This window comes from Lepidochelys olivacea (genome assembly GCF_965140295.1).
Source record: "Lepidochelys olivacea isolate rLepOli2 genome assembly, chromosome: 9".
NCBI lineage: Eukaryota > Metazoa > Chordata > Testudines > Cheloniidae > Lepidochelys > Lepidochelys olivacea.
This window is the reverse complement of record NC_140419.1, coordinates 91,162,437-91,178,645: the sequence shown is the minus strand read 5'-3', so window position 1 is coordinate 91,178,645 and position 16,209 is coordinate 91,162,437. Positions and strand designations below refer to the sequence as shown.

Here is a 16,209-nt window from a genome sequence, read left to right as displayed (position 1 = left end):
TTTTAAGTTACACTTTGCATTAAAGAACATAACCAGTGTAAATACAATCTGTAACACTTATAAAACAGTGCAAATGTTGTAAATTTCATTTTTTTAAATACATGTATTTATAATGGAGGCAAAATCACCTTCTTTCTCAATAGAAAAATATTTATATTAAATACCTACATATGTTGAACTTAACTTTACAAAAAAGTAAGTTATAATTTCACATTTGTAATAAATGACTATCATTTCTAGGTTTCCATGTTTAATGTTAGTGTCAAATGCATGTATGTTTAGAAAAACAAAATAAACCTGTATTATTGAGAACAGAATGAAAATATTCCAGTTCATAACGGGTGTGAAGGGGTGCAAGAGAAAGTTGATAAATAGTGTGAGAGAAGCAATGGAAAAATACAGAACTTGACAGATTATTGCACATTTGAGTTCATTCTTATGACCTTTTGGGCAAATACTTCATTCTTTAGATCTTAAGTTGGTATTCATTTTAATTTTACTGCACTTATGATTTAAGAAACATTTGCAAAATGTGAGAATTTACTATACCTTGATTACAGATTGAACCACGGGAAGCTAGGTGCAGAGTACAAACTTTAACTTATGCAATCAAAAAGCAGCAAGACTAAAAAAGCTATTAAAATGGGGGCACCATTGCCTTCTATGCACATATTTCTGGATTTGATCCTGCAGCCCTTACGGAGGCAAAACTCTCATGTTGGGCACGCTCTCACTAAAGTCAATGGGAATTTTGCCTCGCTAAGAACTGCAGAATTGGTTCCTTGAACTTTTTCTTCAAACGCTGTTGTCTCCATTGGCCCAATTCTATAACCCTTAATCATGTGATTAGTCCTTACAAATCCTAATGGTTTCCATGAGACTCCTCGATTATTTAATTAATGATACTTAGGACTGGGAGAATGATTGTCATCCCTAGAGCTCAGAATGCTTACCAAGAAGGATAAGTAGCATTATTCTCATTTGACACATACACTACTCCCACGAGTAAGAGATGCATGAACTGACCTTAAGAGCTGCTTACGCAACCCAATCTACATAACGTATCGCTAGAAGCATTGCGAAAAGAAATACTTGTGCTTGAGCCATAGTAAAAGATATATAAATTGACAGGTAGATATAGAGACAGCATATTCTCTCTTTCATAACTACATTTCAGATGATTATCACTGCAATTGAAGTCATACTGGTAGTAAACCTGAATAATTTAGCTCTTGATCTCTGAATATTGCTGTATTAATTTTCTCCTGCTAATATTCTCAGTAACGTGTACATTTTAAATTGCAACTGTTTCAATTTTGGAAAATAATATGTAAAAGTACATGGCCATTAGTACAAACCTTACAACACGTCAGGAGATTTTAAGAAATCATGATTTTGTTAACAGACAATGAAGTTTGTACTTAAAGTGTTTAAAAACTCCCATTTAAAATGGTAACATTTGTGAAATCTAATAAACCACAGAAAAGTCGTTTGAAATCATCCTAAACAGCTGACAATATTCTCACAATTTGTTAATAAAAACACACAGCTAACCGTCTGCTAGGAATACGATATGCCTCAATAACAAAATGAATGGATGCTGACGTGAGCAGTGGATTTATTCTGAAGTTACTGTGCACTGTACTGATAAAGCTAGTAGCTCTTCATCCATATTGTTGTATCAGCTGGGCATCTTCTAAAAATGTACTTGTGACAACCTTATGGGAAGTGCTTCCTAAGGTTTTCTTTTGAGAATGGCTCATCCAGTGTGCTCTACAAAGACATATTTTCTTTTATAGCATGTTAAGTTTAGAATTTGCAATCTGTACTAAAGTTTATACTTTCTTTTTTTTTTAAATTCTGTGTAAATTGTTGAAATGTTGATCAAATACAGTATTGAACTTCCATCCATACCAGGCTGTAAAACATATACGTTAAACTCAAAGGATATGTTTCCCCCTTCAAAGAATCAAGAAAACTGTACATTAAATTATATGAACTACATATTGAGCTACAAAAGAAGGTCCCCTTTGTCAGTAATTTGGAAATGTAAACAAAAAAGTTCAGGTACAAAAGTGAGTAAATGTGCCTCTGCCTCAAATATGATTCGGCACCCGTGGCATCAACTTAATGTTCTTTAAAAATCTGTCTTCGTGGTGCTCAGAAAGCATCTCAAAAGAGTTCTCATCTTCACTACCAAATATCACTTGTGAAGCTAAGCTCCTGGGATGATAAAGGTAGCAATGGGTTGTTCCTGTGAAATTCTTGGGTGTCCTTCATGGTATTATTAAGAGGTAGCTGTCCATTTAGTAGTGTCAAGGGTATGTTACAATAGGTGTGGTGATTACTTATGGAAGCTATTGGCATGGTTGCAGCTGACATGTCATACTTGTATCCTCTGCAATAATGTCTCATTTGCATGGAATCCGTTTGATGGTAATCGGCTAGATCTGCTTGAGATGCTACGAAAGTGGCAGAGGCGCCTGTCATAGCTAGAGACGGTACAGTTTGGAGGTCTCCAAAAAGTCCCTGTTCTGCAGAGTCCAGGACTTGGCACCGAGATAAAACTTCTTTTTTCTTTGCTGGCATTTCATAGACTAAGCGCTTCCAGAACTTAGAATTCAGTTTGCTGCTTTTTGGTCCTTTCCACTTGACCACTGAGAGAAGTTTGATGGTGTGCTTTAAAGATTCCACTTCGTGGTAATTCACTTTCCCTTTTAAGTCAGTACACTCGATCAAAATAACTTTGATTTCTCCACTGACTAGCATGTTCTGGAGTCTGTTTTCCATCTCAAAAATACTCCATCCTCTCCTGAGAACATAGTCTGGAGTTAACACGATAATGAGTCTTCTGCTTTGCTCAACACATCTTGTGAGATCTTCAATGTATGCTACAAATTATAGAAAGAGAGAGAGAGAATAAAATAAAGAAGTCCATTGTGTTAAACCATTAGCCTTGCAATTAAGTATACTAAAATACCCAGGTTCACTAAGGGTCTGATCCCACACCATTTAATGGAGCTTTACAATAAAAATATGATTGGACATTAATATACAACATCTCTCTATTTACATAAAATTTAGAAAAGGAAAAAAGTCTAGCTCCTAATGTTTCCCCATATTAATCACAGTATAGCTAAGGCTGATTTAACCTCCTCACCATTCAGCTGTATTTCAGTGACATACAAATTACAATATTTGTTTTTCATTCACAGAAAGGTTTTAGCTCTAGATCAATTTAACTTTTGCGTAAAGTATAAAATTCAGAACACATGCTATGGCCATTACTAAAATTTCTTGGGATGCAAGCTAAGGTAATCAGTTCTTATGCTTCAAGGTGGAGAGAATGGAAGGATGCAAGGATGCTTTGGGGTGTATGGATTGTAGCTAACCGGTGCTCGGGAAGGAATTCTCCATCACCACACGTACAAATTATGTTATTGGAAAGGTGCAACACGGGCAGCTTTTACCTTCTTCTACACATATTGACCACAATCTTGGAGGTCCAATGATACCAATCTTGGAGGTCCAATGATCTGTTTTAGTATTGCAAATCTATGCTTCTCCGTACACGAGATAATTAACAGAATCTTCATTAGATGATAGGGGGAAAAAACCCCAAACAAATGGAAAACATAAGCAAATGTAGAATTACTCAGAGGTGTTTATTTTCTGAGGTACCACTGACAAGGAAAATGCATATTCTACAGTATTTATGCATGCTAACATTTACAAGGTGTTGGTGTAAGCAGAGATGCTGTTCACCATCTTTCTGTTTCAGAAGGTCAATTTATCACCCCAGAATATATTCTGGGGGTCGAATCTTAATTTGTGCGTTTGATATGCCTAACAAAGGAGAATGGGGGAGAGAGGCCAATGAAAGTAATCTGACATGGACCTCTTTACATCTGTTTACAGAGGTCCTGACCCAAAACCCATTCAAAGCTATGGAAAGACTTTCAGTGGGTGTTGGATCAGGCCCAGAAAAATAATAAACAGCGATAAAGATAGTGAGAACAGAAAAAAAAAAGTGCTTTGGTTGCATATCATTTTGCTGGTAACACTTTACTTTTACTTTTTATTACACAATCTGTCCTTCGCAGCTATGCTACTCAAAGGCATGCTGTCTGAGAAAGGAGGGAAAGCATGTGTTACAAATGAAGACTTAGACACAGGAGCTGCACACAACAGGCCTTTTACTCAGCACAGGGCAGGCTCTGTCTTAGACATACTGACCTCTAGCAGGACGAATGGTTACAGTACACTTCGTTGATCAATGGCTTTTACTGTAATACTTATTTTTCTAGTCCCAGGCAAAATGTCACAGCATGCTTATTGACACCACTTCCCACCAGATAGAGAGCTACAAAACAGGCTAACAAACATTCAAAAATATCTTCATTTCAGGAGACTCAGGGTATATTTAGCAAAAAATCTGCCTTTACCAGTGTTTTATTTCACCACTTAGCAGCAAGAAGAAATTATTTCACATGTGAAAAAAGCAAATTTTTATACACCCTACAGACAAACAAAAATGTCAAGACATACACATACAGTACAAATGTTTATGCAACAATCTTTTCAGTGAAAGTTTTATGATAGTTTACTCATGCAGCATATACAGTTCTTTGAATTGTTTTTCTTCAGCTGATATTTTCTAAGGGGAAAACATTGCTCTCTCTAAAACGTTCACTTATTGAAGGGAAAATTCGGCATCAAAATCGAGTAAAAATCAGAAGCAACAGGAAAAAGATCAGCAGAACTGGTGAAACAAAACTTAAGGAAAGGTAGCAATGTTCAATACAATGGAAAGAGATTATCCCAATGTATCAGCAGCTCAGACTCTTCATTTTCTTCTTTTCTTTCTGCTCCCAAAAAGAAAGAAGTTAGGTGGGAAGCTTCATCATTAGAGGCTGGATCTGCAAGATACAGCAAAACAACAAACCATCATGCATCTTTCCTGATACATTTCCATTCCTCCTTCAAGAAATTCAGACTACGGGTGCGTACAAGACCATTTTTATTATATAGGACCCGATGTTGTTCAGTCACTGCCAGAAAGTCCCACGTATCCAGTTTAATACTTATGCATAGCTATGCAGGTACTATGCATGTCTGTTACGAAACACATAAGAAAATCAATCCATTGCACTTATCTTCTTAAAGAAATTGTAGTGATATTTTTAATTGCAACAATAAATCCAATATTATATCAATTCAATTGAAAACTCACCAGACTTCGCTCTTATATCCTCTATAGCTGAAGAGGTGCTCTGGGGGGAAAAAGACACCCTGGCTTCCCCATATGAGCTCTTCACCCCTCTGTGTTTCTCCTTTATTGTTGTGTGCAGTTTAATTGGTGGTCATTGCAACATTTAGAGCTCTTTCTACAGGCGACTAGAATTAGCCCTTACAAGGTTACCTTCAGAGTCCTTTCTCAAACCTCAAGTCTGCAGCTGGGTCACAGATAGACCTGACCAGTGAACAAGGGATCCTTTGGGGCAGTGAGGATGGAGTTGAGAATAGTGGCTTGCACACAACTAGACGCACCCTTCTATGCATCCCAGAGGAAAGGCAAGCAGGTTTTGAAACTGCTCAGCCCATAAATACACGATCATTCCAATATCTTCACAGCAGTACGCCAAGTTCCAGCCTGTGACGCCCTGAGTCTGTGCCAGCCAGATTCCTGTGTGAGTTCAAGGAGTCTTGGAGCTGCACTAACTTATCTCACTTGGCTATGGTCCTAAGGGGCTTTATACCAGTGGAGGATCTGCCCAGCCCCACCCTTGACCACCCCAAGTGGGGCTAGGTTGGGTGGCTGGTACAGGAGCTGGCTGTACCGGCGTCACACCACCAGGAAGGTCTCTTCTTCCAGGAGAATTTTCTGCTGTCAAGTTATGGCTGGAATCCAGTTCCCTTGTGGTGGTGGTGGACAGAGGCTGGAGCCTAACACAGGATCTATCCACCACATTTATTTTTACAGGGGAACTTTGCCTTGTGATTTGGAAAATGTGCACTAAAACAAAGCCAACATTGTTGCCCTCTCTGTAACGCCCCTGCTTGTGGTGAAACAGGCAGGCTAGGATTCTCTTGCAACAGGCACAGAATATTCTGCTGTCACTCTTATGCCATCTGTGAAACAGAGCTCTGAGAAAACATTTCAGATGTGAAACTTAAGTAGGGGAATTCTCCTCTGCCAATTCTACCACCAGCTGGAAAGAAAAAAATAATCACAACGTTCTGCAAATTTCAAAAGCAACATAGAACTACTTCAGTGCAATTGTATTTCTTGGAGTGGCATAACTAATCTTCAGCTGGTAGAAATGAGCGTAGCTGCATTGACTTCAACAGCGCAATGCTGATTTACAACAGTTGAGGATCTGGCCAGAAATGAGAGGGACTGGGCGTGGAAGCTGTGAGGTTCAAAGGGGAAAGTCTGCTTCCTGTCTCAATCAAGAGAACCTGCTTTTGATCAGCAAGCATTTTGTGACCATAAAGATTCTCAAAGGGCAGTGAAGTAACATGGGCACTGACAAAAAAATGAAAAAAACCGAATCCCCGCCCAACCAAACCAAGCCAATCAAACAAAATAAAACAGAAGGAGAAATGTTTAACATTGATTAAAATAGGCAAAAGGCATCTTTTACATTTTACTTATGAGTCTGATTCAGGCAACACATAGTCCATTTTGTCAGCTGTTTTGGCTGGTGGGTACCGTACTGTAGAAGAGGATTAGAAAGTAAACAAAGAACCCAAACCCTACAAAATTCAAGTGGCACAGGAATTTTTCCTTTAGTGGTAGGATAAGCTAGTTAAAGAAGGTGAAAAGAAAACACATTAGCCTCTGGTGTGCAGAATCAGGACTCCCCTTTGTAGCAAAAGAAAAGAGCAAGCGGTAACCCGAAATGGGGTAGTGGGAGCACCAAGCTTCACCGTGCAAGCTGTGTAATTTCCCATCTAGCATTTGTGAGTCAGACTTGACTGGGAGCTGACACAGAGAAGCAAAGAAGCAAAGAGTAAACACAATGGAAGGTAAATACAGTAGCACTATAATGTATGTATTATGTATTCTGAATGTAGCGTTATTACATAAGGATTTTTTTTAGGATCTCACATCAGACACTAAAGGAAATCGTAAAGTTCAAATACCAAAGCCATCTATTGCCTTATACAGCACACATCTCTACGAATGTATTTATTAGTTCCATTTTATAAAATCGCCTTTGCTAATAGGTGGTAGAACAAAAATGAAATAAAACAATACAAGCCAGAGGGGAAATCCCCCATTATGTTAGACCTCTCTTCTTAACCTATAGCTCTCAGTTTGTTATTGTTCAGCTGAGTTGGTTTCAATGAACTGGGTCCCTTTTGTCACCCTACCTGTAAATAAAGTGAATAAAAAGCAAACATCCTCCCTGGTACATGGCCAGAGTTATGTCAGGGAGGAATATGCTCCCAGATCATTTGGTTTTTGGAAGCCCTATTCCTAATAGTTATCTTGAGAAAACTTGTATGGCTAGCCTGTATGTTAGGCCTGGACAAGAATATGGGAAATGGGGATAGCATGGGGCCTGCCAACTCCCTCCCCTCATTTGCAGTGGTCAAGCACAAGCCCCTGGAAAAAGAACGTGGGAATTAACAGGGCAATAACATCTACTGGCGGAAGAGTAGGATGAGAGCAGAGACATATTCTCTCCCTTCACTTGGGCTAAATAGTAGAGATGGGGCAGTCAGATTAAATCATTTACCCAAGGTCACAAAGGAAGGTTGGCAGAGCCAGCTATAATTCAGTGTCCAAGCCCCAAAACTATCCTCTCTCTACAGTCTGGGCCCGCTAGCTACCAATGTGCTTTATTGCATTATTCTGGATGAAATGGCACCAGCTCATCCTGGTTTTGGCATCTTGAGGGATTTTATTAAACTGTTAGGAGGACAAGTGTGAGTTGGGTTGCCCTTTTACTATAGCCCTTGATCTCTTGTTCAGTTCATGTCAAATTGTGTCAAACTGTGTGATAACTACACACTATAGCGTAATTACACAGACTGATGTGGACACACATCTGCTACGCAGGGAACTAACAAATTAATTTGCACTGCACATAGAGCAGGGCCTGAGCTGTGAAGTTTGGATCCACAACCTGGATTTGGATATGAACTACCCCATCATTTGCGGGTGTCAGTATTCAGGGTTCTAATCCAGCCTGTCACAGAGGTAAGATCAGGGTTATGAAGTTCAGATACACATCAAGACTTTTCCATGGTTTCGGTAGGGAATAGGGAGAGAAAGGGATTGAAGTATGTTCCTATGTTCTGGTCCAGGCCCATCTCAAATTGTAACCAATCCGGGACCCCAGAAGTGAAAGCTGATTTTCTTCTTCCTCTGTGACAATTATAATTCCATCAGCATCAGTCTCCTCTTTGCAATATATAGTGACCAATGTTTAATATCCCCTACTTCTGTATAACGCAATGGCTGAAGGGTTCTTCTGTGTCATCTCCGCTATTCTTCAGCTTCATCTAATGATGATGAACTTGGAGTCCCTCTGGGCAAGCTGATTACCCAACAACAAGATTGACAGGAAGTTTTCTAGGTCATAGAACTTACGCCACTAAACACTCAGGTCGAAACCCTGTGATCCTTGTTCAGTTACTAAGCCTTTAGTCAGGCAATGATTATGTTCTGAGTAAGGACGGAGTAAAACACTGAGCAAGAACTTTGGGATTTCTTTTATTGCATCCATATGACAGCTAGAGCTGGTGGGACATTTTTCCATTAGAAAATGGCATTTAATGAAAATCATAACTGTCCACAGAATAGGGATGTAAGAGTTTAACTGGTTAACTGATAAGCTTGATGGTTATTGGTTTCTGTCAACGGTTAAACTCCGCCCAGGGTCCTGGCTGTCGCCCTGCACGTGGGGTCCCTCCGGGCTGCCAGCCCCGTGCCTGGGGCTCTGCTGCAGCCCAGGATCCCGGCGTGCCAGGGGTCCTGACCACACCCAGTGCCAGGTGCTTCAAAGGGAATGAACAGAACAGGACAATTATTGAGTGATCCATCCCCTGTTACCCAGTTCCAGCTTCTGGAAGTCAGAGGTTTGGGGATGCCCAGTTAGTTTATTGGAATAGACTTACAAATGGGTCTTCTTGATTTTTGGGATCCCAACACAGGCAGACTCCATTACACCTCCTCCCTCCCTGTGTTTCTCTCAGTAAGGCAGAGATCACTTGTATTTTGCTGTGATATTATTGTTAATCAAGCATCAATAACACAGAAAGCAGAGCCTGCTGTAAGCAGCAATCTGCCTTTGCCTGATCTCGCCTCTGCAAGACAGATTCCCACTTTCCAGAATGGAAGATGCCTTTTGATTTGTGCTGCCAGAATCCACTTGACAACAACAGCTGCTGCTCATGCTCCCCGTGTATGGCCCTTCCTGTCCCCAGCACTCCCCGGAGTCAAGAGCGAAGAGCACAAATGCAGGGCTTGAATATGGCACAGACGTACCAACAGGAAGTTCCCTCTCCAACAGGGGAATTCTCTGCTGGGCATCTGAGGCTAGGTTATGGCCCATTCACTCCCCCTGAGTAGCTTGCCCATCTGGCTCTATATCCTGCATATAAAGACAGTACCATAGAAATGTAGAGCTGGAAGGGACCTTGAGAGGTCACCTTAGTCCACCCCCGCGCTGAGGCAGGACCAAGTATACCTAGACCATCCCTGACAGGTATTTGTCCAACCTGTTCTTAAAGACCTCCATGTAGAGAGACTATTATTTCCCCCCCCCCCCCAGCGGCTAAGCTAAGAATCAACTTGATTAAACCACAATCAAACTTGCCCTTTGATTTTACTGAGGTAAGCTTTTCAGTTTGTTCAAAAATGCCCTGAGACAAAATAAACCATCAAACACTATTTAACAAATCTATACTTGGATACTTCCCAGTCCAGAGAGCAACTGTATGCATTCATGCCGGGAAGTCAGAGCAAAAATGGACACCCTCCTGTGGCAGCAGTTCACAATTGCAGAGATTATCTTAAACAACCAGCCTTCCAAAGGATACACAATTGACTATAGCACTGGAATCTTATAATCTTAAATGCGCACAGTTATACAAAGAAACACCCCAGATCATCTGGTGGGAAAGTGGTGCATTATACTGAGTGTCATTTGCACTATCAGATGACAAAATACAGTACATGAAAGCATTTCGCTAGAAAAATAAATCCCTTTTTTTCCCCGAAGGAATCTGCACCTAAGAACTAGATAGTCCAGCAGCACTGTTGCTTTTGAGAGATTCGTTAAAAAACAAATTGTGCAGTCTATTCTGCCTGTTCTGTTTTTAATCTACCATAGATAACCCTTTGTAATGTAAGATCAATATTAAACAGAACAACCAAGTAGGTATGTTCCACACGTATATGCAGGAAGACATACGTTTGTGTGTCTGAATATTTTTTAACAGTAGTCCAAGTTTTCCTCTAGAAATACAGTTCCTTTTTTTCACAAATCCCAGGCACACAAATCATGCTAATTTCAAGTACATATTTTATCCTGCATTGTCGTCATTAAGTTTGATTAAGCATTCTCGAGGTTCTATATGAAAGAATCAAGCCCTTTCATAATGCTGAAGCAGAGAGGATGGAGAGGAGAAAAGAGATACTACATCTGTGAATGTTCATAAAATGAGCATTCCAGGAGATATTAAATGAATACCCAAAATGATGACAAGTATTTGTTGAGTGTCTGAATGACAGGTAGTCAAAAATAAAATTGCACGCTAGTTATTGCAGCAGCTGGGAGAAACAGACTCATGTCAGACAAATCTTCGCCTTCAATATGTTTATCATTAAAAGGATACAATTAAACTCTCTCTTTAATTCACTTTGTACTATTACTACATTAAAAAACAAACAAACCCTGATGCACGGACTGTATCTGAACCACAGTTACTTAATATAATCCCTGCTAGTGATCAAGCCCACTGGGGTTTTTATGGCAAATAGATCTGTGTTTTCTCTCAACAGTATCTCCCCTATTAATGTAACCGTTTCTCAGATAGGAAGGAGTACACTTCCCGGTTTGCACTTTGAGCCAGGAAAGAAGAGAGTCTTTCCTAGGAATTTAACCCTTTCAATTCCATTTAACAGTTTCTTTTGGGGAGAGAAGGGAATGTTTTGACCTTTCTAACTCCTGCTAAGAAGCAGTATGATATGCTGATGCTGATAGGGACCAAAAGTCTAAGGGTTGAGCCCCCAATTCTGCAATGCTCTTCAGTGGCGTAAGGTCAGACCCTATCTGATGGCTTGTAGAGGTAAAGGAGCACTGCAGTGGGGACAGGGTAAGTAGCCACAGCTTACAGGCTGCAAATGCAGGGACTGCTATAATGCCTTCAGAAACGCCAGGGAAGCATTTGCTCCATGTGTAACAAAGAGGCAATGTGCATTCTGACTAGCTAGTGACGGGGGGGGGGGGGCGTCCGGGGGGAGGGAGGGAGGCGGGGGGGCAGGTGGCAAAGCCGTGGCCCTGCCTCCAACTCATCCACATACTTGAGGAATAAGGTGCCTAAATTTTTGGGGTGTGTGGTGGAGGTTGGTGGTACTGGGAAAACATTACCAGGTTCCTTTGCAGGCAAGTTGCTAAAGCAGCTGATTATAACTGCCGCAGTGTGGGGCAGGGCTTTCTGTACATCTACTTAGGAGCAGACATAGTCGGGTTTTATGTTTATGTTTCTTCTACATTAACACATACACAGAGGTACAGATTTCCCTTTTCTAACATGTCTTAGTAGAAGCTAACTGAATACAGACATTGCAAACTAAATTAATATTCAAAAGCATATTTCTCGCAGGAGCATCTCAACTATTTGGCAAAAACACGTGGTATAAATGCAAACAAACCATGCATGCAGAATCCATGAATATTATGCACATTACAATGTCATTTTTTACTTGTCCCACAACCAATCAGGAAAAACACAGCTATAGATGTGTCACTGTGGTTACAGACATCAACACATGCAGCGGAATATTCAGAAATTGCAGCGGAATTGATCTGAAATGGATAACTGCATTTCACTAACTAGAAATGGGCAACAGAATCAGATAACTGAACAGTGCACATCCCTTTGAAAAAGTGGAATTATGCACACAGTCCACATTTTCAATGCAGCACTTGGACAAAACTCTAATTTAAAAATGGCTCAACTGATGTTGTTAACTTGGAAACAAAAGTATAATATTTGCTCACTGTAAAATCAGAAAAAATAGAAGACAATAGGAAATGCTTTATTTGTAAGGTTGCTGTGGACAAATAAGTAATTGCCTGAATGATAATTGTTGAGAGAATCCCATTTTAAATGATACAGTAACAATCCGCTGTGCACAGATCACACTTCCTAGCAGCCTCTGACAATTACTTTTGTCTGACAATGAGCCTTTTTGCTATGGCATACAGTTTTGCAGAATTCCCCTTCGTAAGGCTCCGATCCTGCTCCCATTGAAGTGAATGGCAAAATTCCCATTGACTTCACTGGTGCAGGATCAGACCCTAAGCCGGAGGTCACACCTTGCTGTATTTTAGGAAACTCTTGAGGTTCTGAAAGCAGTCTTGCAAAGAGAATGAATGGTAACTATCTCTGTACAGTACTTAACATGCAGCACATGCCTTTCCAATAGCATCAGACAGGATTAAACCCAAAGTTCAGAAGTACTTACTCCCGCTAGGGATCAGGTCCCTATCTGGAATGAAGAGTTTGTAACCATAATGTTTTTCCAGAACATCTGGCAGTATTTCAAGTGCAAACTGCTCCTCTTCGTTATTATCACAGTCTAATGCATCTGGATCCACTTTGGTGTAAGAGAGATAGGCATCGTATTCCTTGTTGTCTGTAGAAAAACAAAAGCCTATTCGCAGTCATCTGTTTGTAAATGTACCAGGCAGAGGTAAACTGTCTTGTGGCCTAGTTCTGAAACCCTTGTGTGTCATAACTCCTATCATGAGGTCAGTGGGGGTTTTGCACATGTAAAGAATGCAGTACTGGTGAAAATACGTTCTTCCTGGTTGTTCAATATCAAGCTTAAAAACCACTGCATTATGCCAAAAACTTTTAATGGTGAAACACAAGCAATCCATATTGCATAATAGAGATTGTGAATTATTCCTGGTTTTATACGCATCTTTCAACTCCATATGGCTTTATCGGTGGGTATTCATAAGCCTCATTTTATTCAACTCTTTTTATAGAAGTTTTAAGACGACAGCACTCATCTGTGACTTCCTCGTTTCCCTTCACATGCTGAGCTGGTAAAGTATGGCTTTGTATGGTTCAGCAAAAGGTAAACAGGTGCATTGGAGACTGTCCCACACCCAGACAGACTTTGGGAAAGTCCAAATGTTGCAGCTTGGGTTTCTTTGTCTTTTATACATAATGAAGGACCAGACTGTGCCTGATTGGTAAAGGTGTATGTTGGGTGGGGTGGGGAGGAAGTGCAGAGCTGCACCACCACTCCAGTAGTTTCCAGACTTTCCCAGAGTTCACTGCCTGACTCACTTAAGCTCCTCCCTTAGCTGCTGGCCCGCTCTGCTGATCAATGTGGAGGGATGGCTTGCACCCCTAGTGGCACTTTAAAGAAGCAGTGTAATTGGCCTGGCCCTTGAGTTGGCAAAATGGGTACAACAGAGGGTAAGGCTGATTGTGCCACTTGCCCCCACCTGGCCTACTCGCCCACACAAGAACAAGGTGGGGACAACTCACCCACACCGTACTACAGGATCTTAGCAGAGCAGCCAAATCTTGCAATGTTATTGCGAGTCTCATGATAGCTGGAATTTTTCTTAAATCCCCAGTTCCTGGATTCATGTGATTAGGGGAAAATCTGAGCTTTCAATTAAAAGAAAAAAGTTCCTAGCCTTTGTGTTTGTGGAAAGAAGCCTGAAAACATGACCTGAGTAAGTACAAAACCCAAAAGGCAAATATAAAGAACCCCCCAATTAATTAAAAAAAATCTAATGATTTTTAAGCTAATTTCAGAGGTTTCTTGGGCCTGATTCATCAATTTTAATGTTTGGAGTTTGTAATGCTGTCTTAGTTAATGGCCATTACCTTTATTATAACCCTACAGTATTTCAGAAATAGTGGAAAAAATACGTATGTGAAAGAGTCAAGTTTTAACAGAAAGATCTCAAGTGATGGCTACCAGCTGTCATTTCCTACAGAAAATGAAAAATCAAATCATTAATGTAGTGAAAAGAGAAGTACGTGAAAGTAGGATTATTAAGCACCAATTTTCTGTAAAAAACTGGAAAAAATCGTTACAGCAGAGTCAAAGTTCATCAATATTTTGTATTAAAGGAAGATAAATAGTTGATGAGAATGTGATTTATTAAGTGCTGCTCTGTAAATGATGACTATTTTCCTAATATTCCTTAGATAAATCTATTCCACTATGGTTCATGAGCAAAAGCCAACATGATGTGGACATTTATTTGCTTAGCTGTGGAATTGATTTCACGCTGAAAACAGGGTGCTCAAGCGAACTCTTGTTTCTAAGACAGTCTGGTAAATTTTGATATGATGAGCTAGGTCTTGCGTGATTACCTTCAGTGGCTCATTTAACAGAAACAAATCTGCCTCTAATCACCAGAGCAGCATGGGATCTAGTTTAACTGATATCCTAACATTTCCTCAATATCAGCAAACGACTAGAATGGCAAGGATGGCAGCACTGCTGAGTCAGGAAGACCAGCAGCAGAAGGGTTAAAACCAGACAGGTCTAGAGACTGTTCCAAAATCTGCCACACCAGGCAACAATGGAACCTGCCAGAAGGTGTTCAGGGGACAGCCAATGGGTAATCAGGGAGGCAGATGTCACTGCTAACAGTTCAGGCCCTTGCCAAGGTAGAAAAGTGAACCCCGGGGATGGCCACTGTCGTTGGCTCTAAAGTAGAGTGAAATGAAAACAATCAAGCCAAGATGTAGATCAGGTTAATACTCAAGGTTAACAAATGTCTGAACATTGCTTTAAATCTAACTTGTTATTGAGAAACAACATTTTGCCTGGGAAACACAAGTGCATGTGTCTGTGTGTATTTCACACACATGGACTTCCTGGGTCTGATTTTCTAAAAAGCTAGGCACGTGGTTTGCACACACAAATTAAATGATTGTGCACCAATGCCCACTTATGCACCCAGCTGTGCACTTCAGCGTTGTCTAATTGTATCTTCTGTTTTGGCACAATGCACCAAATACTGTACACGGTCTGTAAAAGTAATTCTACTAGATGTACTTCACTGTTATTTGACAGCAGCTCATTGGCAGTGGGTGGGAGGTGCTGGTGGGGAGGGAGAGGAGCTTATCAGTGTGGCCCCGCAAACAGCTGAGCACCCACGATTTTTTTTCCAGCCCCAGAGCCCTCCCAGAGTCAGTGCCTATGAATTTAGCAGGCGCACACAATGACCTGTGTGCAGAAGGGGCATTCTCTAAACCTCCAGGAAACAGGGTTGTTTTTTAAACGAAAACCAGCCAAACAGCAACAAAAAAAATCACATTAAAAATAGCAATAACTTGATGCCGACAACACAAGTCAACAGAACCCAGGCAATTCAGAGTTGAGGCTGGCACGTTGAGCTAGATCCCCAACTGGGGTGAAGAATCAAAGTAATAGCTGATGTGAAATAAAGTCAGTAGAGCTACACCAATTTACACCACCTAAGAACCTGGCCCTTCTTCTTTAGCTGATGGATTTTCAGTGTGAATACTGCCCATGTGGAAGAGATTTGTTCTGTGTCATGATATTTAAACATAGTTTCTAAGTACTGCTAATGCAGACAGAGTAAGAAGGAAATTATTTTCCTCTGCCTCATAAGTAGCATCCACATTCTTGAAGCCAGCAGATGAAATTCTGGCCCCATTGAAATCAATGGCAAAATTGAGAAAAGCCAGGATTTCACTTAACATATCCATCGAGCGTTTAATAGAAACGATTATTATTTTGACACTGACACAGCTTAGTGTCGAAGCAATAGTTCGGGGGAACTGGTTATTTTTATATAGGAGGAAAAAACCTTCCCCTCTTCTTTTCCAAAACGTAGGGATTCTTTTAGGTGTGGGATTTTCAAAAGTGCCTCTGTGATTCAGGCACATTGACTTTCACGGGACTTATGCTCCCAAGTGGCTTAGGAGCATTTGAAAATGCCACTCTAGCTCTTGAGC

At 40.5% G+C, this 16,209-nt stretch overlaps 1 protein-coding gene across 6 annotated transcripts in view; it reads right to left on the bottom strand.

The window, feature by feature from the left end:
* Positions 1-244: 244 nt before the first annotated feature.
* Positions 245-16,209, bottom strand: part of IL1RAPL2 (interleukin 1 receptor accessory protein like 2) — a 552,617-nt gene continuing 536,652 nt past the window's right edge. For all 6 annotated transcript variants that reach the window (XM_084639401.1, XM_084639405.1, XM_084639402.1 and 3 more), the window contains 2 exons: positions 12,710-12,880; positions 245-2,891 (listed from right to left, as the gene is read on the bottom strand). In XM_084639401.1, the coding sequence (XP_084495527.1) occupies positions 2,194-2,891; positions 12,710-12,880 (869 nt within the window). In that variant the 3' untranslated portion in view covers positions 245-2,193. The remainder of the gene's footprint in view (positions 2,892-12,709; positions 12,881-16,209) is intronic.